This window comes from Mustelus asterias, chromosome 7 (assembly GCF_964213995.1).
Source record: "Mustelus asterias chromosome 7, sMusAst1.hap1.1, whole genome shotgun sequence".
Lineage (NCBI taxonomy): Eukaryota > Metazoa > Chordata > Chondrichthyes > Carcharhiniformes > Triakidae > Mustelus > Mustelus asterias.
This window is the reverse complement of record NC_135807.1, coordinates 97,992,007-98,014,535: the sequence shown is the minus strand read 5'-3', so window position 1 is coordinate 98,014,535 and position 22,529 is coordinate 97,992,007. Positions and strand designations below refer to the sequence as shown.

Sequence of the window (22,529 nt, the reverse complement as noted above, 5' to 3'; positions counted from 1 at the left end):
TGTACTCATTGGAGTTTAGAAGGTTGAGGGGAGATCTTATAGAGACATATAAGATAATGAAGGGGCTAGACAGGGTAGAAGCAGTGAGGTTATTTCCACTTATAATGGAAACAAGAACTAGGGGGCATAGCCTCAAAATACGGGGGAGTCAACTTAGAACAGAGTTGAGGAGGAACTTCTTCTCCCAGAGGGTAGTGAATCTTTGGAATTCTCTGCTCAATGAAGCAGTAGAGGCTACCTCGTTAAATGTGTTTAAGTCACAGATAGATAGACTTTTAACCATTAAGGAAATTAAGGGTTATGGGGAGCAGGCAAGTAAGTGGAACTGAACTTACTATCAGATCAGCCATGATCTTATTGAATGGTGGAGCAGGCTTGAGGGGCTAGATGGCCTACTCCTGCTCCTATTTCTTATGTTCTTATTTCTTCAAAATGGGAGAAAAAAAGTGGACATTAAAGTAATTGCCATACAGACCAGATTTAATTGTTGAGTAAATTTCTAAACTAATTGGATGAGCAGAGGAAATATTGAATGCCTTAAATAATTGAATACGTTTCTGACTAAATTTTAAAATAGTTGTTATTTTGACTCGATTTTGACAACTATTCACAACATTGGCTGATTTCAATAAATACTTAATTTATTGGTTACTTAAATTATTAATTACGGATTGAATTTCATGAATAACTTTCATGAATACGTATTGCAAACCAGTGACCTATTGACTGAACTGTAACAGTGGTTTGTTAGCCATGTCTCAGTTGGTAGCACTCTCACCTCTAAATCAGAAGGTTGCAGATTCATGCCCCACTCAGGACTTAACACAAAAATCAGAGCTAACACTCTGGTGCAGTCTTTCAAATACAACGTCAAACTGAGGTCCTGCCTACCCTTCAGATAGATATCAAGGATTCTACGGCACTATTTCAAGTATGCTAACATTACGCAAAGGTGACTTTGCTGGATTGGGCACATTTGTAGATTAGCCAATGGATGTTTCTCCAAGAATTTTCTGTACTGCGAGTTAGCCAGAGCCAGAAGACCAGTAGGATGCCCAAAACCCCACTTCAAAGATGCTTGCAAGCTTGGCACTCGGGCCCTAAACACTGATTTTTATAGCATGGAAACACTAGCCAATGATAGAAGGAAGTTGCAACACAATTTGTTGGCCAGCGTGCCAAGATAATAGGCACCAAAGCTGAAAACAACAATCCACAACAACACCTGACAACCATGCTAACTGCAGCACTTATGGCAGAGCCTGCCTCTCATGGGTTAGTCTCTTCAGCCATCAGCAAAAGTGTATCATATTAAACTATCCCCCAGTGGATTTGCTGAAATGTCCATCATCTTATGTCGATGAAAGGGTGCTAATGATGATACTGTTGAAAATAATTGCAAAGAAGAACAGGGAGCTATCTCCGGTGTCTTGGTGAATATTTATCTCGGAATCAACATCACAATTATCTGGTCACTATCACATTATCGGGTTATAGGAACTTGCTGTGCACACATTGGCTGCAGCATGTCCAACATCACAGCTGTGACTGCACTCAAAGACATAGGGCAGGATTCTCCGGTCTCCCAGCTGTGTGTTTCTCGGTGGTGGGCGGCAGCACGCCATTCGCTGGCAGCAGGATTCTCTGGTCCCATTGCCGTCAATGAGATTTCATATTGTAACCACCCCATGTTGCAAGGAAACCCACAGGCGGGGGTGTGTTGCCAGCGGAACCAGAGAATCCTGCTGGCATGAACGGCCGGAGTATTCCGGCCATTGTGTGCTTTAAGGTATCCAGTCGTGGTAAAAGGTGCTATAGAGATACAGGCCTTCTATTTATCGGTTATTTAAACTGTATTGCTGTGATTTTGAAACAGGGGAGTGATCTTGGGTAAGAGAAAAACAAGACAGAGCAACTCAACAGTCCTTTTTCTTTTCCATTGACTTAAATGATGACTATGAGAAGAGACTAGAAGCTAACACAAAACAAAATCGAAAATTCTTCAACAGCCCTTTAAACAGTAAAACGGGAATTAGAGAAAGGGTGGAGCTGCTTCGGGACAAAAAAAATCTACACATGAAGTCAGAAAGCATGAGTGAGATACTAAATGAGTATTTTACATCTCTCTTCACCAAAGGAAAAGGTGCTGCCACAGTCACAGTGAAAGGTGAGGTTGAGACACTCGATGGGCTAAAAATTGATAAAGAGATAGTATTAGAAAGGCAAGCTGTACTTAAAATAGATCGGTTACCAGGACTGGATGGGATGCATCCAAGCTTGCTGAGTGAAGTGTGGGTAGATATTGTGGAGATACTAGCCATAAACTTCCTATCCTTTTTAGGTACAGAGATGTTGCCAGACTACTGGAGAATTAAACATGATACTCCGTTATTTGGAAGAGGGCTTAAGGATTAACTGTAGGCCAGTATATTTAACCTCGGTGATGGGGAAAGCTTTTCAAAATGATAATCTGGAACTAAATTAACAGTCAATTGAAGAGTTGTGGATTAATAAAGGAAAGTCAGCATGGATTTGTGAAGGGAAAGTACTGTGTACCTAACTTGATTGAGCTTTTTGATGATGTAATGGAAAGACTTGATGAAGGCAATGCAGTTGATGTGATATATGGATTTCTAAAAGACATTTCGCATAATAGGCTTGTCAGCATTGTTGAAGTCCATGGAATAAAGATGGCAAGGCAGCATGGATACAAAGTCAGCTAAAGGACAAAGCAGTGAGTAGTGATGAATGGTTGTTTCTTGGGCTGGATGGATGATGTAGACTGCGTTGATCTTTGTCGATGGTGGCAGCAACCCTCTAGCCGAAATGTTAGGAAGCTTTTCACCGGTCTTTCCCCATCTGAAGAAGGCCCACCACTGCTCTTTTGAGCATTTGTTTATATAGCTTAATTTTAGGGTCTGGTAGCTTACCCCATGTCAATCCTATTGGATTACCGACAGGTATCCAAGGTAACCTTTCCCTCTCCATCACTTTGCCTTGATATAATCTTTCAGCATATCTCATGCTGGATGCCATTTATTAACTCCTGTCAGACACTTGTATAGATAAACAGGCACACCTTATCAACTCAGGAATATCAATATAAAGGCCTTTACCAGGAGACCTTGACCCCTGAAAGCAATGTTCTCATTGGCTATGTCTGGTTCCCTCTCCCTCTGTCACTTTCATTCTAAACAAGGTCTTAGGTTCATTCACCACCTGAGAGATCCCATCAGACCCACTTACCAGGTTGACATCTTGCCCTAACATATTTTTCTGGATTTAGACCTTTTAAGCACCTCCACAGTTGATAAACCCAATTTACACCCACTATGGTATGGCTTGCACATTCTCTGGTACCAGACATGCCTGTTATTCAAGTCATCTTGTTTTGCCATTGATTATTACAACATTTTAACAGAAAACAAGAAATGTTGAATTGCTGCGTAAAATTTAACCAGCATCAATCTGAAAAAAAGTCTGTAAGGTGAAAACTTGCGCATGGAAATCATTTCCTTGTATTAGGTAGCATCTGGCAATCCTAGCCTAGCTCTGGCAACTGCAGTCTGGGATGTGACAATCTAGCTCAATATCTGACAAGCCAAGCTTGATACTTTTACCAGTGACAGGCTGGGGACTCCTCGCTTATTGAAAGGAACTGTATCATTGGCAAGCCAGGACCTATGCTATATATAGACAAGCATGGGAAGCCAATTAGCTCAGCTGGCTAGGCATCTATTGTGTGGATCAGATCAACAGCAACAGCATGGGGTTCGATTCCAGTTAGGGCTTAGGTAGGCTCAGAGGTTGCCTTCTCACCCTATCTACAGTAAAAACATCACAGCAATTTGCCGTCATTCAGCAAATAATCACCGAGGACTTGTCTTTGGCACAAAGCTCAAGAGGAATAGACAAGTGTAACGTTGTGCATGTAACATAGTTGGATTTTACCATACATTAGATTTATGAATAGGCTCAGTGTATGAGGAGGTAAGGAACTAGTAGTAGAATAAATAGCAAACTGGTTACAAAACAGAAAATGGGAAGTATTTGTTAAAGATCATTTACTCTGACTCGTAGAAGGCTGGAAGTTCATCACTTACAATTTGAAAATTTGTGGATGACATCAAATTGGGGGATATAGTTAATACTGAAGATGATTATAATAAACAAGCAGAATATATACCTGTAAATGAGCAAATTAATGTCAATACACATCAGTGTGAAATGCTGTATCTTGTGGAAAATGAAGGTGATACACGTGGTGAGTTTAGTGGATGACAGGTTGAGGGGGGCGTGCGGGGTGGGGGAATTTAATCAGGTGGGGTGTGGCTGATAGGAATCCTTCCCCAATCAAGTCTGTGATAGGAAGACCAATGGATAGCCTTGCCACCCTGCTGCCAATTGAGGCTTTAAGTAGGTATTAATTTCCCACTTAAGAGTATCATCCCTCTGCCACTGGTATTCACCCAGCAGTGAGTGGGGACTTACCATGCAGAAAGCCTGAAAAGCAAACCCATCGGCAATCCTAGGCTTCAGGTGGGTGTTGTACCAGTAGCAGCCATCACCTCCTCAGTAACACTGCCAAGCAATGAGGAACAAACAAGGAACAAAGAAAATTACAGCACAGGAACAGGCCCTTCGACCCTCCAAGCCTGCACCGACCATCCTGCCTGACTTAACTAAAACCCCCTTCGCTTCCGGGGACCATATCCCTCTATTTTCATCCTATTCATGTACTTGTCAAGACGCCCCATAAAAGTCACTACCGTATCCGCTTCCACGACCTCCCCCGGCAACGAGTTCCAGGCACCCACTACTCTCTGTGTAAAAAATCTGCCTCGTACATCTCCTTCAAACCTTGCCCCTCGCACCTTAAACCTATGCCCCCTAGTAATTAACTCTTCCACCCTGGGAAAAAGCTTCTGACTATCCACTCTGTCCATGCCTCTCATAATCTTGTAGACTTCTATCAGGCCTCCCCTCAACCTCCGTCGCTCAAGTGAGAACAAACCAAGTTTCTCCAACCTCCTCATAGCTAATGCCCTCCATACCAGGCAACATCCTGGTAAATCTTTTCTGTACCCTCTCCAAAGCCTCCACATCCTTCTGGTAGTGTGGCGACCAGAATTGAACACTATATTCCAAGTGCAGCCTAACTAAGGTTCTATAAAGCTGCAACATGACTTGCCAATTTTTAAACTCAACGCCCTGGCCAATGAAGGCAAGCATGCCGTATGCCTTCTTGACAACCTTCTCCACCTGCATTGCCACTTTCAGTGACCTGTGTACCTGTACACCCAGATCCCTTTGCCTGTCGATACTCTTCAGGGTTCTGCCATTTACTGTATATTTCCTATCTGTATTGGACCTTCCAAAATGCATTACCTCACATTTGTCCAGATTAAACTCCATCTGCCATCTCTCCGCCCAAGTCTCCAACTGGTCTATATCCTGCTGTATCCTCTGATGGTCCTCATCGCTATCCGCAAATCCACTAACCTTTGTGTCGTCCGCAAACTTACTAATCAATCCAGTTACATTTTCCTCCACATCATTTATATATTTTACAAACAGCAAAGGTCCCAGCACTGATCCCTGAGGAACACCACTTGTCACAGCCCTCCATTCAGAAACACACCCTTCCACTGCTACCCTCTGTCTTCTTTGACCGAGCCAGTTTTGTACCCACCTTGCTAGCTCACCTCTGATGCCATGCGACTTCACCTTCTGCACCAGTCTGCCATGAGGGACCTTGTCAAAGGCCTTACTGAAGTCCATGTAGACAACATCCACTGCCCTACCCTCATCAATCATCTTTGTCACTTCCTCGAAAAACTCGATCAAGTTCATGAGATACAACCTCCCCTTCACAAAACCATGTTGCCTCTCACTAATACGTCCACTTATTTCCATGTGGGAATAAATCCTGTCTCGAAGAATGCTCTCCAATAATTTCCCTACCACTGAAGTAAGGCTCACCGGCCTGCAATTACCTGAATTATTCTTGCTACCCTTCTTAAACAAAGGAACAACATTGGCTATTCTCCAATCCTCTGGGACTTCCCCTGTAGCCAGTGAGGATACAAAGATTTCTCTCAAGGCCCCAATAATTTACTCCCTTGCCTCTCTCAGTATTCTGGGGTATATCCCATCAGGCCCTGGAGACTTGTCGACCTTAATGTTTCTCAAGAACCCCAATACCTCCTCCTTTTTGATCTCACCAGGAGTTGCAGGTCTCTGATTGGCTGGCAGCTCTTAGTGGTTAGGACTTCAACTCAGGATCCGTGGTCCCAATGAAGACCAGTGCTGTCCAGTTAAGTGCCTGGTTGACACTTAATTTGGTGGGTCTGCTTGAGTAGAGGAGAAAAGGCAATGCCCCTAGAGCCTCCATAAAATAACCTGCCCCCTCCCTACCCTCCTCAACTGTGGTGGAACAGAGGGGAAAGATAGGTCAGTTCACAAAACCAAGAGGTATGGATCTCCCTGCATATTATGTTGTTTTGATTGGGTGGGAGCCATCCAGTTCTGGGGGTGGGTTGGGTTGGGTTGGTGTGGTTACTAATCCCTGGTGGGGTTTCTAATCCTTGAAGGGGGTGGAATCCAATACAGAGGAGAAAGTTTGCTTCTGATCTCCAATCCAAGGGGAGGAGGGTTCCAATGTCCAGTCATAAGGACACTTACCTTGCCCCTTTTTAGCTGTCAAGTTTCCCAAGGCTCGAGAAACCTGACTGGTCTGGGCTAAACCTGGAATGCAGATTAATATGAGGCACAAAATGTCATGACTATTATTTAATTGATCAACCCACTTTCTGGGAGCAGCTGCTGGCCACCCCTTTCCCACGTCCATTACAACATGAAGTGGGTGTGCTGGAGATGGGTTGGGATTGGGTTTGAGATTTTCATTTTTAAAAACTACCTCCAGTCCACCCATTTCTTTATGATTAAAACTTTCCCTAATTCTAAACTGGGTGCAGGAGAGAAGGGAATCATGGGTGTACATTTACAAACCATTATTAGTAGCCAAGCATGCCAGCAAGGCCATAACAAATGTAAACAAGGCAGTGGGATTTATTTCTAGAAGAATAGAATTAAAAAGCAGTTAAATTTGTGTTGAGTCTTGGTTGTATCACGTTGAAATACTGGGCAAAATTTTATGATCGCATTGTGCCCATTTTGCGGTGGGAAAATGTCATAAAATCGGGCTTGATGTGACGAGCGGGAATGGTGCCCACTTTTGCACCCATTCACATTTTAGCAAGAAAAAAAAATCGACGCAATCGGGACCCTGCCCAAAACGGACGAAATGTCAATTTGTATTTTTTTGCATTTATCACAATGACATTAGCGAGCTTCACTCCCAATCATCCCAGCTCACCCTGCCTTAACCTCTTCGTTCCCTGCAGCCGGATTGGTCAGGAAAACACCTCAAGTACAAGAGTTGCATTCAGGTGCTTGAGCAGTGAGGGTGAGCGAGGAGGGAAGTCTCTGCTTTCAAACTGCTCCATGCTGCTGGGGGGGGAAGGGGGGGGGGGGTAAGGAGGGGTTGTTTTGTGGAGGCCATGTTGCGTTTCGGGTCGGGGAGGCTGCAAGTATGTGGGGGGGGGGGGGGGGGGGGGGCGCTGCTGTTGGTCACAGGCTCCGACTTCGGCCTCTCAGCACAGACCCGGGTCAGAGCGCTGACTTTGGGTCTTAGCACAGACTCTGGGTCCTACTGCTGGCAGCAGTGAGCACTGTTACTGGTGGGGGATGGGCTGGAAACTCTCTGAAGTGGCAATGCTGCAGCCTCAAGACTTGTTAGCAGCACTGTCTATGGCCACGACTGCGTGGGTTCTGGGTGTGTGTTTGTGAGTGGGGAGGGGGGAATAGGGGAGGGGCTGCTTTGCCATTCTCGGGGGGCTGTGGGAGAGTATGGGGAGTGTGTGTTGCTGGGAGGCGGCGGGGGTGGGGGGGAATGTGAGGAGCGTGTGTTGCTGGGCTGGGGCCAGTAGAGTTCTTTAACCTCTCCGCCTTTCTCTCTCCTTCCCCAAATCCCCCCCCTGCAGATTGACGATGGCGCAAGTCCTGGAGGGTATCACTTGCAGGTGTGCTGATGAAGGTGGGAGGAGGGGTAGAATTTGTGCCTCTGCGATGATCGGGGATAGGGGAGAGAGAGGGTCATGTCAGTCAGCCATCGGGGCCAGGGAGGTGATGAGGGGCCATGTGCAAGAGGGTTGGGGGGGTAAGGGGGTCAGTAATGTTGGGGTGGGGGGGTGTCTTTGATGTCCGTGGGGAGGACGGGGAGCCTGTATCTGGCCCGGGGGTGTTCTGTCAGGAGAGCTGCTTTTTTTTTTTAGCTTTTACTGCACATGCCCAGTTTCTGGCTCCGATCTGATCCGCTGGCTGTCTGGCAAGATAAGGCCTGCCCATTGCCTCTAGTGGCTAGAAACAGTCTAGCCCATTTTTCAAAGACTGAGTGCATAAGATTCAGAGTGAAAACGCGCCCAAAAAACAGATCAGGAACTCTCCCGTTTTCACGCTAGCTGGACACTTCAAAAAAAATCTCGTAAAATTCCGCCCACTATGTACTGTTGTGGTCTTTATGTTACAAAATGAATATTAGAACACAGAAAAGCTACAGCACAAACAGGCCCTTCGGCCCACAAGTTGCGCCGAACATGTCCCTACCTACTAGGCTTACCTCTAAACCGCTATCTTACTAACTTCCATGAACTTATCCAAATGTCTCTTAAAAGACCCTATCAAATCCGCCTCCACCACCACTACTGGCAGCCGATTCCACACACCCACCACCCTCTGAGTGAAAAACTTACCCCTAACATCTCCTCTGTACCGACTCCCCAGCACCCTAAACCTGTGACCTCTTGTGGCAACCATTTCAGCCCTGGGTAAAAACCTCTGAGAATCCACTCTATCAATACCCCTCAACATCTTATACACCTCTATCAGGTCACCTCTCATCCTTCGCCTCTCCAAGGAGAAAAGACCTAGCTCTCTCAACCTATCCTCATAAGGCATGCCACCTAATCTAAACAACATCCTCGTAAATCTCCTCTGCACCCTTTCTATGGCTTCCACATCCTTTTTGTAATGAGGCGACCAGAACTGGGCACAGTACTCCAGGTGGGGTCTGACCTGGGTCAGTAATGTATTGAGAATATTGAGGTACTGGAGGAAGTGAAAAAAGTTTTACAGGGATAACACCAGAAATGATAACTGTTAGGAAAAACTGAATAGTCTTTAATACTCCAGAAAAGGGAAGTGTGAGTGATGACCTAATAGAAACCTTTAAGATTATGAAAGGCTTTGATAAAGGAGGTGCAGAGAAAATGTTTCCACTTGTGAGTGAGCCCAAAACTAGGGGCCATAAATACAAGATAGTCACTAATAAATTCAGTAACAAGCGCAGGAAAAATATCTTCACCAGAGAGTGGTTCAAATGTAGATCTTGTCAGAACATAGAGTAGTTGAGGTGAATGACATAAATCCTATAAGCAGAAGCGAGCAAAATACAAGAGGGAGAAAGGAATAGAAGGGGCAAAATGCCAGTATAGACTAGATGGCTGAATGGCCCTTTGTGCTGTTAATTCTATGAAGTATGCTCAGATTCTGACAAACCTATCCCAGTATCTGACAACTTAGTACAATATCTGGCAACTCTGGCACAGAATCTGGTTTGCATTAAATTCTACATACCAGGAATTGTGCAAGTGCAGTGCTGGGAATTAAATTGTTTTGTATCTCTGGTCAGATGCGCAGGCAATGGCACAGAGCAATCTGTTGGAGAAAAATCTGAGGGCTTAAACTACATAATTACCTCAAAAAAATTGTCTCCTCTTTACACAGAAGAATTTCAGAAATCGAGCTGCCAGTGTTTCACCCTCCAGGAGATGGTATTCTAACACCTACAGATGAAAATTTCAGGGTTCTGCTTGGTTTGGAAAGGAAGCATAAAATCTGCAAAATATGCCATCCCAAATGATTGATGCTGTATTTAGGAGCTTATGGACTTAAAACTCGTCAGTGTTAAGCAAACAACTCCCTCTTCAATGAGCCACAGGTTCACATGCTACAAACTGCTGCTGAACTGTTTTTAAAAGAACAGTAAAATCACTTTTGAGCAGTTTCCAAATAGAAATTAATACAGAATAAAGGTTGAAGTAACAAAAGGGTGGCATGGTCGCACTGTTGAGACAATCTTTCTATAATATCTGTTATGCGCACCTGAGATAGGATGATTCATTAGATCAGGCTCTACGTTGACAAGGTTCATCGTTCAACTCTCTGAGTACTGATGGAGCAATTCTAAATCTGCCCAATAAATATGACAAGGCCAGCAATTTACTGTTGCTCAGGGTATTTCTTTGCTTATATTAGATCTTTCTCAAAAGACACACACACACAAAGACACACACACACAAAGACACACACAAACACATACAAGGACACACACTCAATATGTGTATGTGTCAAGACACACAGTTGTCCTGAAACCATAAAATTCCACCCAAGGTCAATTCATGGTCCTCCCCTTGCCTGCTCCGATTCCCGTGGTGGGTGGGTCGGTAAAATTCCGGCCACTTTATATGTGTATGTGTCAATGTTTTAAAAATATTGTAATAACTGCCAAAAACAAATGTGCCAAAATCACAAGATGAAACATGATGTTTCTATGTTCTTTCTGTCTAATGATGACAAAATAAATCAAAGTGGATATTTTCATGTGCACTGTCCAAAATGTACTCCTTTGTTCCTTTGGCTCTGCTGGGAAATTGTGTTTAATGTTAAAGCAACAGTATGTTGCAGAGATTGTTTAACGTAACCAATACTGCTTCTTTTATGCATTATCAAGAAGTTATAATATTTGTACTCACTTGGCCTTGTGCATTTGTCACTAACTGGGAAGTCATCCCTTGCAGGCTGGAGAGAGCAGTGTTGAAGGCCTGAGAGCCAGCTATGGAACCCATTGCAGCTGCTTGACTTGCCAAAGGGTTATTGACCAACTGAAAAAGCAATGGCAATAACATTAGAAATCTCGGTGTAATTGTGGTTTCAATGTGGCTTTCACACTCGGTTTCACTTTTAAAATTTGTTATTCTTTGTATTAATTTTACAATTGAGCCTAATCAACTCTGTCATTTCCAACCATAAACAGAAATTTCCAAAATAAATTAGCTAAAACCTTCTTTTTCAGGGATATTTATAATAATTTCATTTATAAATATCAAAGTTGAAAATGAATTTAAAGAAATGAAATATGGAGCTTTGGAAACCAATAACATCATCAGTCTTAATTTGTATTGTATTCTTTACAATCTTTCATTTCCTTTTCCCCAGTGTTCTGAGAGTTTGAAAGCTTATTTGCTTACTCTTGCATCAAAACTTATGGTTTTAGTTGCTTTCACGTGTCAGGCCACGCAGCTTTGACAACATAGGAAATTCATGTACTAATGCACTGTAGCAACTTGACCTGTCAAAAACCGCAAACTACTTTTACTCTGAATTATGGCACCTCTTTGGTGGCACAAGGCCTAAGCAGGTTTATAGCTGATGTAAGACCTTGACTTGCAGGACGTGCTCCAATTTCAGTGGCATCAATTATGCATTTTTGCTGAAAAGTTTAAATGCCTCAAATCTATGTTAATTATTAACAACATATTTTAGCATCCTCAAGGTGGCATGAGCACTTAAGTGCTGGAACTATTCCATACACTTCACAGCTATCTTGCATTGCTTTGGACATAATGTGAAAAAGGAAATTAAATGTTATTTCAGATCTTTTGCTTAATGATACAACAAACAAATGGTGGCTTTTCAGTTCTCTGCTGCTTGATACTATTTCACATAAAAAATTTACAGACAACTCTTTACAGATATGAAAATGTGTGTGTATTTTGGAAGCTGTCAGGAAATTTAGTACTCAGAAGGGCATAAGTTCATTTTTATAATACACTAAAACCTTTAGGAGGCTTTTAATCATCTCAACAAGAGACCCCTGAGACTTACCAAATGTATGCAACCAGGCTTTTTGCTCTATTACATGCAACTTGCATTGCAAATACTTTTTATAGCTTTATTAAATTAACTTCAAATTCATTGCGCAACTTTCTATTCGCTTTTGCCATTATATAGCAGATTGATGAATTATAGATTGTCTCTCTAATATAGAACATCTTAGCCAACAGTTGATGCATTGGGTTAATGTATTGGAGCTCTGATGTTCTTGTATGGCCACCATTCTCCACAGATTGGCCGAGAAACTCCAGCTGTGGCCAAAATTCTGTTTCAGGTCTTGATTAAATACCACCAGCAAACAAATGGGTCTCCCACTGCAGTCTGCTGTTTGGAGAGAGTAAGAACTTGGTCGGCAAGTCAGGTCTTGGGCAGGGGCAGGAGAAGGGGTGGTTGCTATGGTTCTTGATCCCTGAGGATGTGCCTAAATGCCCTAGCAATGGATTGGAACTTTTTGTTGGAGTTCTTCTGCTGAAACTGAAAGTTTCCTGAGGGTCTTTTTCATGTTTGTTCCAGTGGGTCCCTTGAGGGTTTGCTAGTTTGACCACGCAACACCTGATATGTCTCGGTAGAGATATGTTGTCAGACTCCACCCATTTATAAGCTAAATTTCACATTTTATTTGCATATCTAATTTAACCGCCTGCTTCAGGTAGGCACCCTTGATAACAAAAGTCACCTGTAGCCTGTGTTGCAGTGTGTGTGTGATTTTTCTTGTCTGAGTCTTCGTTAATTCTGTGGTCAGGTTCTGTTAGTTGTTTTAAAGTTGCTTGTTCAATATATGTAGTTGTATTTTAAACTAAATTAAGTGAGGAGGATAAGTTGTGATAAAATGATAGGGGAGATAGTGTTAAATCTAGGGAGTGTCAGTGAAGTTGCAATAGATGATAGAGTCAAAGAGTCATAGAGGTTTACAGCATGGAAACAGGCCCTTCGGCCCAACTTGTCCATGCAGCCCTTTTTTTAAAAAATCCGTAAGCTAATCCCAATTGCCCGCATTTGGCCCATATCCCTCGATACCCATCTTACCCATGTAACTATCTAAATGCTTTTTAAAAGACAAAGTTGTACCCGCCTCTACTACTACCTCTGGCAGCTTGTTCTAGACACTCACCACCCTCTGTGTGAAAAAATTGCCCCTCTGGACACTTTTGCATCTCTCCCCTCTCACCTTAAACCTATGCCCTCTAGTTTTAGACTCCCCTACCTTTGGGAAAAGATATTGACTATCTAGCTGATCTGTGCCCCTCATTATTTTATAGACCTCTATAAAAGCACCCCTCAGCCTCCTACGCTCCAGAGAAAAAATTCCCAGTCTATCCAGCCTCTCCTTATAACTCAATCCATCAAGTCCCGGTAGCATCCTAGTAAATCTTTTCTGCACTCTTTCTAGCTTAATAATATCCTTTCTATAATAGGGCGACCAGAATTGCACACAGTATTCCAAGTGTGGCTCACCAATGTCTTGTACAACTTCAACAAGATATTCCAACTCCTGTATTCAATGTTCTGATCGATGAAACCAAGCATGCTGAATGCCTTCTTCACCACTCTGTCCACCTGTGACTCCACTTTCAAGGAGCAATGAACATGTACCCCTAGATCTCTTTGTTCTATGAACATGTACCCCGAGATCTTTTTGTTCTGTAACTCTCCCCAACGCCCTACCATTAACTGAGTAAGTCCTGCCCTGGTTCAATCTACTAAAATACATCACCTCGCATTTGTCTAAATTAAACTCCATCTGCCATTCGTCAGCCCACTGGCCCAATTGATCAAGATTGAAGGATTTACCATCATTTACTTATTTGGGATTATGGAATGGAAGTCAAAATCTTAGATGACTAAAATACAGAATTTGTGCAGATGACGCTATCCATTGCATCAGCTGACCCGAGTTCAAGGGCAACACACCTGAGCCACCTGATGTATGGTGCACTTCTAGCAGAGTTCTGAGTGCAGTAATTCACAATGTAGGAACTGGAGGTCTAACACTAACGTCTCCCTCATTGAAGTCCAAATTTCATGTGTGCCGTTCGCAGAATTACACAGGAACAGGCGGGCGTTTCCCCATGGGGAAGGATGGAAGATTAAAAAGACAGGAACCCTATCATTGCCCACCTCCACGTAGCCCATTAGAAAGTAGCACTTATAGAAGGTTCGGGGAATGATTGCCCCTCTTGACAGAATGCAGTTAGTTGTATAAAGGAAACTCAATGAGAGCAAGTTGAAGAAGTATAAGGAAAGACAAAAGTGTCAGCTAGATTAAACAACTGCCTCTATATTCATCCTTCACCAAAATAGAGGGTTGTGTCCTTGGTTTCGGTCATTGACAATGTCCATGCATAATCACCACCAATAATTTTCAATTAAGTAACATTCAATGTAGGAAAAGGTGTTTCACAAATTGGGGCTCATAGGACTGATGGTGTTTTATTAGCATGTGTTGAGGATTGGTTAAAGGACTGAAATTGTCTTTAATTGTATGCAGATGGTAGACATTAACTGGGGATTCAATTCTGCTCATGCAAATAGACACAGACAGAAATTGTGCTGGCAAGGTTAGGAAATGTGTGTTTGTAATGTATATCTCTATAAATAAAAGCTTGTTAAATGTCTAAAGATTAGACTCCAGTTCTTCCAGTTCGATTGTTCACCACCTGGCATTCTGAGGAGAACATGGCAGCAGCATATAGCTGCCTAAAGCTGAGGGTTGGAAACTAAGAAAAAAAATCATACAGAAAATTAAAATCCTAGTGCCTATTGTGGAAAAGGCAGAAAACAAGTGTAAAACATTGTCAGTGGAAGAAAGAAAAGGGGATATTTGGACATGGGTGATATCCTTATCAATGGTAAAAAAACATGCCCATAGAACATTACAACGCAGTACAGGCCCTTTGGCCCTCGATGTTGAGCCGACCTGTGAAACCAATCTAAAGCCCCTCTAATCTACACTATTCCAATATCATCCATATGTTTATCCAATGACCATTTAAATGCCCTTAATGTTGGCGAGTCCACTACTGCTGCAAGCAGGGCATTCCACACCCTTACTACTCTCCGAGTAAAGAACCTACCTCTGACATCTGTCCTTAATCTATCACCCCTCAATTTAAAGCTATATCCCCTCGTGCTAGCCATCACCATCTGGGGAAAAAGGCTTTCACTGTCCACCCTATCTAATCCTCTGATCATCTTATATGCCTCTATTAAGTCACCTCTTAACCTTCTTCTCTCGAACGAAAACAGCCTCAAGTCCCTCAGCCTTTCCTCATAAGACCTTCCCACCACACCAGGCAACATCCTGGTAAATCTTCTCTGCACCCTTTCCAATGCTTCCACATCCTTCCTATAATGTGGCGACCAGAACTGTATGCAATACTCCAAGTGCGGCCGCACCAGAGTTTTGTACAGCTGCAACATGACCTCATGGCTCCGAAACCCAATCCCTCTACCAATAAAATAGTACGCCTTCTTAACAACCCTATCAACCTGGGTGAAGGGTCGGTGCATACAGGCTACAGTAGCTGGTGAAAACTGTGAATAATTTTCAGAGATATGAATGGTTCATGCAGAGAGGACTCTCATGTTCTCTGATATTGAAAGGAGGAAAGAGGTCATTTTTCCACAAGGGAGCCAGAAGGCTCACACTATGAAGGGAAATGAGATCAGGTAGCCATGGAGGCCAATGTAAACAAGACTATCTCGAGGGAGGGGCTGCAGTGCTGAAAAATGTTCAACAACCTCACAAGAGTAGTCAAGGCCAATGAGCGATTCTTCAGATGTCATCCAATACTAGGGGGCGGCACGGTAGCACAGTGGTTAGCACTGCTGCTTCACAGCTCCAGGGTCCTGGGTTCGATTCCCGGCTCGGGTCACTGTCTGTGTGGAGTTTGCACATTCTCCTCGTGTCTGCGTGGGTTTTCTCCGGGTGCTCCGGTTTCCTCCCACAGTCCAAAGATGTGCAGGTTAGGAAGATTGGCCAGGTTAAAAATTGCCCCTTAGAGTCCTGAGATGTGTAAATTAGAGGGATTAGCGGGTAAATATGTGAGGGTAGGGCCTGGGTGGGATTGTGGTCGGTGCAGATTCGATGGGCCGAATGGCCTCCTTCTGCACTGTAGGGTTTCTATGATTCTATGACTAACTAAACCACCAACAGCACACAATACTTAATACGCATAGCCCCATCCCACCAATCAGGATTCATCCCTAACATTCACCTTATCCATGTTCAATTATGCTAGACCCATGTGACACCCATGTTACATGTGTTTTGTTATGTCAGGCACATTACCGAGAGTCACTATAGCAGACTCACTAACATTCTTCCCTCTTTCTTGCGGGGCAAAGTTGCACATAACAGGAGGAAGCAGCAGACAGCCAGCAAGAAGCAGGCACTGCTATTTCTCCTCAGCCCAACCGGAAGAGACCATGCTTCCAATTATTGGTAGGCAGTGACTGAAGCCACCATAACAGACATCGCTGAAAAGATCCAAGGATGAGATGGGTGTTCCTGCCTTATACACCTTCTCAAAATCCACCACCTCATCCTGGATCTAGCAGGGAGTGCAAGCTGTAGATGGTGTGACCTCTTGATTTAAATCCCATCACCTTCACACACCCCAATTCTGTATTATTTGCTTTCAGATATGAAAACCTCCTGGCTGATCAGTCCGTGCAGCCTCACCTTGAAGGCTGAGATCAAGAGCAGAGTCCGAATGATGAAGCACTGTCATTTAATCTAACACTCTCGGTCAGCATCTCAGATACCTGATCTGCACATCATTTTGTTGTGCCTGCTGCACAGTGTGTTTTAACCCTTACATGGTGGACAAAGAACTGTGAGTCGACTTCTTGTTAATACAGTAATATTTATTCATACACACAATTAATGTTAATCAACCACACAATCAATACAAGTTATTTTACAGAATACTAAAGTTCAAGTTCAATACTAGACTTTTGCGTGGCTGGCAATTACCCAGGCAGATATTGGCCTTTATCTGCATGTTGGTCTCTGTAGTCCTTGGTGTAATGTGGTCCTTCAGTCTGGTCTGATACTCTGGCTCTGGTCTTCCTTCCGTCGTTGGTGTGGTGGCTCTTCTCGTGGGGGCAGTTGCTGGTGGTGGTCACTATTGTTCTGCTCCTGTCTCTTTCTCGTCCTCGTGGTCGTGTCATTTGTGAGAGAGAGAGAGAGAGAGTTCCATTGTACACACCTTTTATCCCTCATTGGTTTTGCGCCGTTTTGCGGTCACTTGATTATTACCAATCAATCGATCAGGGTTTGATCACCCTGATAGATAGAGTCCAATCAGCTGCTGCCACACCGATCTCTGGGTGTGTACCCAGCTGCCATGCCTATAGGCACTGGAGTCACATAGCTCCCTCCCAAATAAGGGGTTAAGGTGCGTCTTTGTCTGGTAAACAAGTATGTTTGACCAGAGAGTGCCCATTGTCTTTGAGACGGCCTATTTCCTGTGTATTCTATAGTCTGGAGCTGCAGCCTGTTTTGCTCTGTCCAATATTCATTTAAGGCCACAGCCTGTCCGTTTCTGTACTTGGCCAATTATCCCAGCATGCTTTGTAAATTGCCATCTTAGGTGGCCCCTTTGGCTGCAATTTAAATGATAGCTTGGAGATGGGATAAGTGTGCAGTGAGCCGGCATGATTAGGCTACAGCCAGTTAAGAAGGAAAGGACATTTTGTGTGCCAGCTCTCTAGAGGATGAGATCAAAGATGCTTCAGAGACTCAGATGAGGACTTTACAGGCAAAGACTGATGCACATGCACACACAGATGCCTGATATATTGGTAAACGTGATGCAGAGCCATTTCTCACTGTCAGGGTGCATGCAGGAATCCAGCTCAGGATAGCAGACATTCATCAATGTGATGGTCTGTGCTCACATACCAACTGCATATTACAGGAATGGTACCCCTTGTGATTTTAGTACATCTCCTTGCTAATATGTAGTTTCCACAGTCTCACATGTGCAGGCGATGACTCCCTGATGGAAATCCTGTAACTCTGGCAAGGACACCTGCTCGCCTTTCCATTTTCTCTGAAAGAAGAAAACTATGAGATGCCTGGTGAACTATGAGATGTTGACAATGTCACTGGTTCCAGCATGGAAGAATCTGCGAGCACTGAGGGTGATCTGGCCTTCACAGGCTGGCAACGCCATTCTCATCCTGCACTGTGGCTGCACAGTTCAGAGACCACCTCCTTAGTGAATCTAATTGCCTTAAACACGGCTCCTAGCTGAGGTGGATGTAGAGAACATGCTCCCTGAAGACATTAGTTGTCTATGGCGTTCTATTGAGAGACCTTCTCCTCCTCTTCCCTCAGCATCAGCTTCCCCTCTCAGCTGCCTGGGCACCATCTTCCTGCCATGCTGCAGCCCAAGATGGACTGTGGCTATAGTGATGGGCTTCCCACTAACAGGCCTTCAAACATCTCTAAACACCTTGGTAAAGTCCAGCACCTGATTGTAAAACATAGGTTGTCACTTCCTACAAGAAGTGAAATCAGTAGTAAAGTATTTGTTAGATGCCAGTCAGTTGGTTATGGACCAAGTTTTGGACCTTCGATGAGAGTCCTTGGATGAAATCTACAAGAAGGATGATCCGTTAAATGCCCATAAGGAAGAGTCAGAATTTGATATATTCTTCCATGGAATGACCAAAGGCTTTCCAAGAACTATCATGGACTTTACAGATTGTATAAAAGATTGACACAATATAATTTGGGGATTCCTCAACTGGTCCTGGTGTTTAAGTTATTGGATTGTATTAAGGTGTCTTGTAAGGACACCTGGTTCTGACAGGTATTCAATACTGGAGGAGACGATTCTGCTTATTAGATGTCTACTGCCTTGAAATACTTATGAGAATAACAAATCCTCCAGCCTTCGTGGAATGAAGGAGGCATTCCTCAGTGGTGCAAAGAGCAGAAGGCACTATGATTGCCAGATTTCAAAATAGTCCAGAAACTGGATACAATGGATTAACAACAAGCAAAATGGGGATACAACTACCTGACTATTACAGCAAAATAAAAAAGTAGCGAAAAATAATTGACAAGTTGATCCCAAGAATGTCTAAGGGAGAGTTAATAGGTGCTTCAGGTATGACACACTATACAGTAAATTTGCTCAAAGTGAAGAGATAGGGCCATTGAAATGACAAGTGATGAAAAGAATTTGGAGGAGGAGAGGGAAGATAATGATAAATCTGACCAAATTTTACTGGTCACAATGAGTTTAGTCCCAGTCCGCTGATGAACGTGTTAGATGTAGACTCTTTTAACTATGCAGTACTAGATGGTATTTGTACTTCAACAGTATGAAGGGCAGATAGCAAATCAAGATAACATTTTAACTTAAGTAGTGAGGAGCTAAGCAAGATTAAAGTAACAAAATACTACTTGAGTTGGGTACAGTGATGATAACATATTGAAACCACTAAGGAGACTTATAATTCCATATAAAATAGCTGAAGTAAGCCATTTTATAAGTTCAGGTGAACTCTCGAGTGAGATATTATGCTGTTGAGTAAGCCTATGAAAAAAAAACACAAGTGAAACTTGATATGAAGCACAATGATGCAACTATTTTTTGGAAATCAGTGGATCTGCAGTTTACCCAGGCAGAACATTATCATATGCTCTTAATGTTTTGATCAGAGTCAAGTATTAAAAGCAATAGATGATTTGCCTTCTATTCTGTGTGATGGTTCTCCTGCTTTCGAAGGTACAGTTAGTTCAGAGTATCATAGAATGGTTACAGTGAAGAAGAAGGTCGTTCTGCCCATTGTATCTATGCTGACTTTGTGAAGGAACAATTCATTGACAGCCACCACTTCAGCTTCTCCTTGTAGCTCTACACATTCTTCTTTTTCAGATAATAATCCAATTCTGTCTTGAATGCCTCAATTGAACTTACATCCGCCACACTCTCAGGCAATGCATTCCAGGTCCTAACCACTTGCTGTGTGAAAATGGTTTTGCTCCTGTCACCATTGCTTCTTTCAGCAATTACCTTACATCTTTCCCTTCTGATTCTTTGCTCTCAAGTCTGTTGTGTGGCACTTTATCAAATGCCTTTTGAAATTTCATGCATGCCACATCAACCCTCTCTGTTAGCTCATCAAAAATACTAAAGCAATTTAGTTTATGATTTGCCCTTCACAAATCCATGCTGACTTTCCTTAATTAACCCACATTTTCCCAACTGACTATTAATTTTATCCCGAGTTATCATTTCTCAAAGCTTCCCCATCATCAATGTTAAACTGACCGGCTGTAGTGGCTGGGTTTATCCTTATACCCTTTTCTGAACAAGAATGTAACATTTGTGATTCTCCAGCCCTCTGACACCACCCTGAGTTGAAGGAAGATTGGAAAATTATGGCCACTGCTTCCTGAATTTCCACTCTTGCTCCCTTGGTAACCTTGGATACATCTCATCTGGTTCAGGAACATTATCAACTTTAAGTATAGATAGCTGATCTAATATCGCCTCCTTATTAATTTTAAACCCTTCAAGTATCTGAACCACTGCTTCTTTCACCATGCCCTTCGCAACATAGATACAAAGTATTCATTTAATACCTCATCCATGCCTTTTGCCTCCTTGGGTAAATCACCTTTTTGGTCCCTCATCAGCCCCACTCCTTTTCCCACCCTTTTACTATTTATATGCCTATAGAAGACTTTTGGATTCTCTTTTATGTAACCTGCTGATCTCTTTTCAAACTCATTCTTTGCTTCTCTTATTTGCTTTTTCAATTTCCCTCTGATCCGTCTATATTCAAGCTGGTTTACAGTTCTATTATCTATGGACATCTGTCAGAAGCACACTTTTTCTTCTCTAACTCTTTTGTCATCCAGAGATTTCTGGATTTATTTATCCTTTCTTTCCCCATCATAGGAATATGCCTCGATTATACCTGAACTATCTATTTTTTAAAGGTAGCTCATTTTTCAATTACAGTCCTGCCTGCCAACTTTTGACCCTATTTTAACTGGGTTAGATCACACCCGATTGAAGGGTTCTGATGAAGAGTCATTTGGGACTCAAGATTAACTCTGTTTCTCTCCCCACATATGCTGCCAGACCTGCTGAGATTTTCCAGCACTTTTTGTTTTTATTACCCATTGATAATCCAGTTTCCTCCAGTTAATTATTTTTACCCTAGATTGTTTCTTGACCTTTTTCTTTCCCAAACCCAACCTAAACATTATGATACAACAATCACTGTCCCCTAAATGTTCTCCAACTGACACTTGGGTTGGAACTTTACTGCCTCACCCGCCCGATTCCGGGGTGGGCGAGGCTCGCAGAACGGAAATTTCCGTTGGCCTTGGGCGGTATTTTTAAAAATCTCGCCTGAGTGAGGTCGTAAAATCCCACCCAAGGTCCACCTCATTTCCACAAACCAAAGCCAGCAGTGCCTCTCATTGGTCTGGAAACATTCAGCTGTAGGAAATTCTCCTGAACACACTTGAGGAATGTTTATCCCTCCCTGCCCTTTACACTACCACTATCCCTGTTTATATTCAGATAATCAAAGCCCCTCACTATAAGCACTCTATAATTCTCGCACCTCTCTGTAATTTCTTCACAATTTGTTCCTCTATTTCTCGGTCTCCTGACACCACAGAGTTCAATCTATCCTTAACTGATGTATTTTCAAAGGGTAGTGGTCAGAATTGGGAATTTTGGGGATACTCTGTTCCTTAAACTGGGCAGGAATGCTACATTCCTATTGCTGGCCTTGATGACATCAGCTAACTCAATACAGATCAGGGATCAACCAGGATGCACTATCAAGGAAGAAATCTAGGGCTTGCTCGCCAAAGGTTGTACACTGGAACTTCTATCAAGAAAACCAAATGAGCCTGGCCTGCACCTGGTCTGTTCATAGATCCCACTGACAAATAACTGGGAAATAATGACTGAGGTTTCCTTTCTGAAACCCAACCCAGCTTGCCTCTCTTCCATCTAATAATTGCCTGATGAGTAAACTTCTACCTTCATTTCTGTACTTTGTCCAGCAAAGGCTCTAATTATTGAGCTCTGGAATGCTTAACATGGCCTTTTGAAGTGCAGTGTATACGGGATGGTTTTTTGGGCCAATATGATGAGGGACCAACAAGGGAACCGATCATCTTCCTTCTCTGTTGTACTGTGACTAGTTTGGCTCACCCAATGTATATGGAGATTAAAGTCACCCAAAATCACAGATGTTCCTCTGTCACATGCATCGCTGATTTCCTATCTAATCCTATTCCCACCATTGCCACTACAGTTTGGTGGTCTGTATACCACCCCCACCAATGTTTTTTACCCTTGGTGTTTCTTAACTCCACGCATACAAATTCCACATTGTCTGTGCGAATATCTTTTGTCAATATTGTATCATTATCTAATCACATTTTAACTCCTGTCACCTGACACCTAGGCTAACTACTTCTTTCACTCAGTGTCAATTTTGTTGTCTCATTATAGTCCCGC

At 43.0% G+C, this 22,529-nt stretch overlaps 1 protein-coding gene across 1 annotated transcript in view; it reads right to left on the bottom strand.

The window, feature by feature from the left end:
• Positions 1-22,529, bottom strand: part of pou6f2 (POU class 6 homeobox 2) — a 649,655-nt gene that overhangs the window by 138,355 nt on the left and 488,771 nt on the right. The window contains exon 6 of the mRNA XM_078215507.1: positions 10,875-11,003. Within this exon, the coding sequence (XP_078071633.1) occupies positions 10,875-11,003 (129 nt within the window). The remainder of the gene's footprint in view (positions 1-10,874; positions 11,004-22,529) is intronic.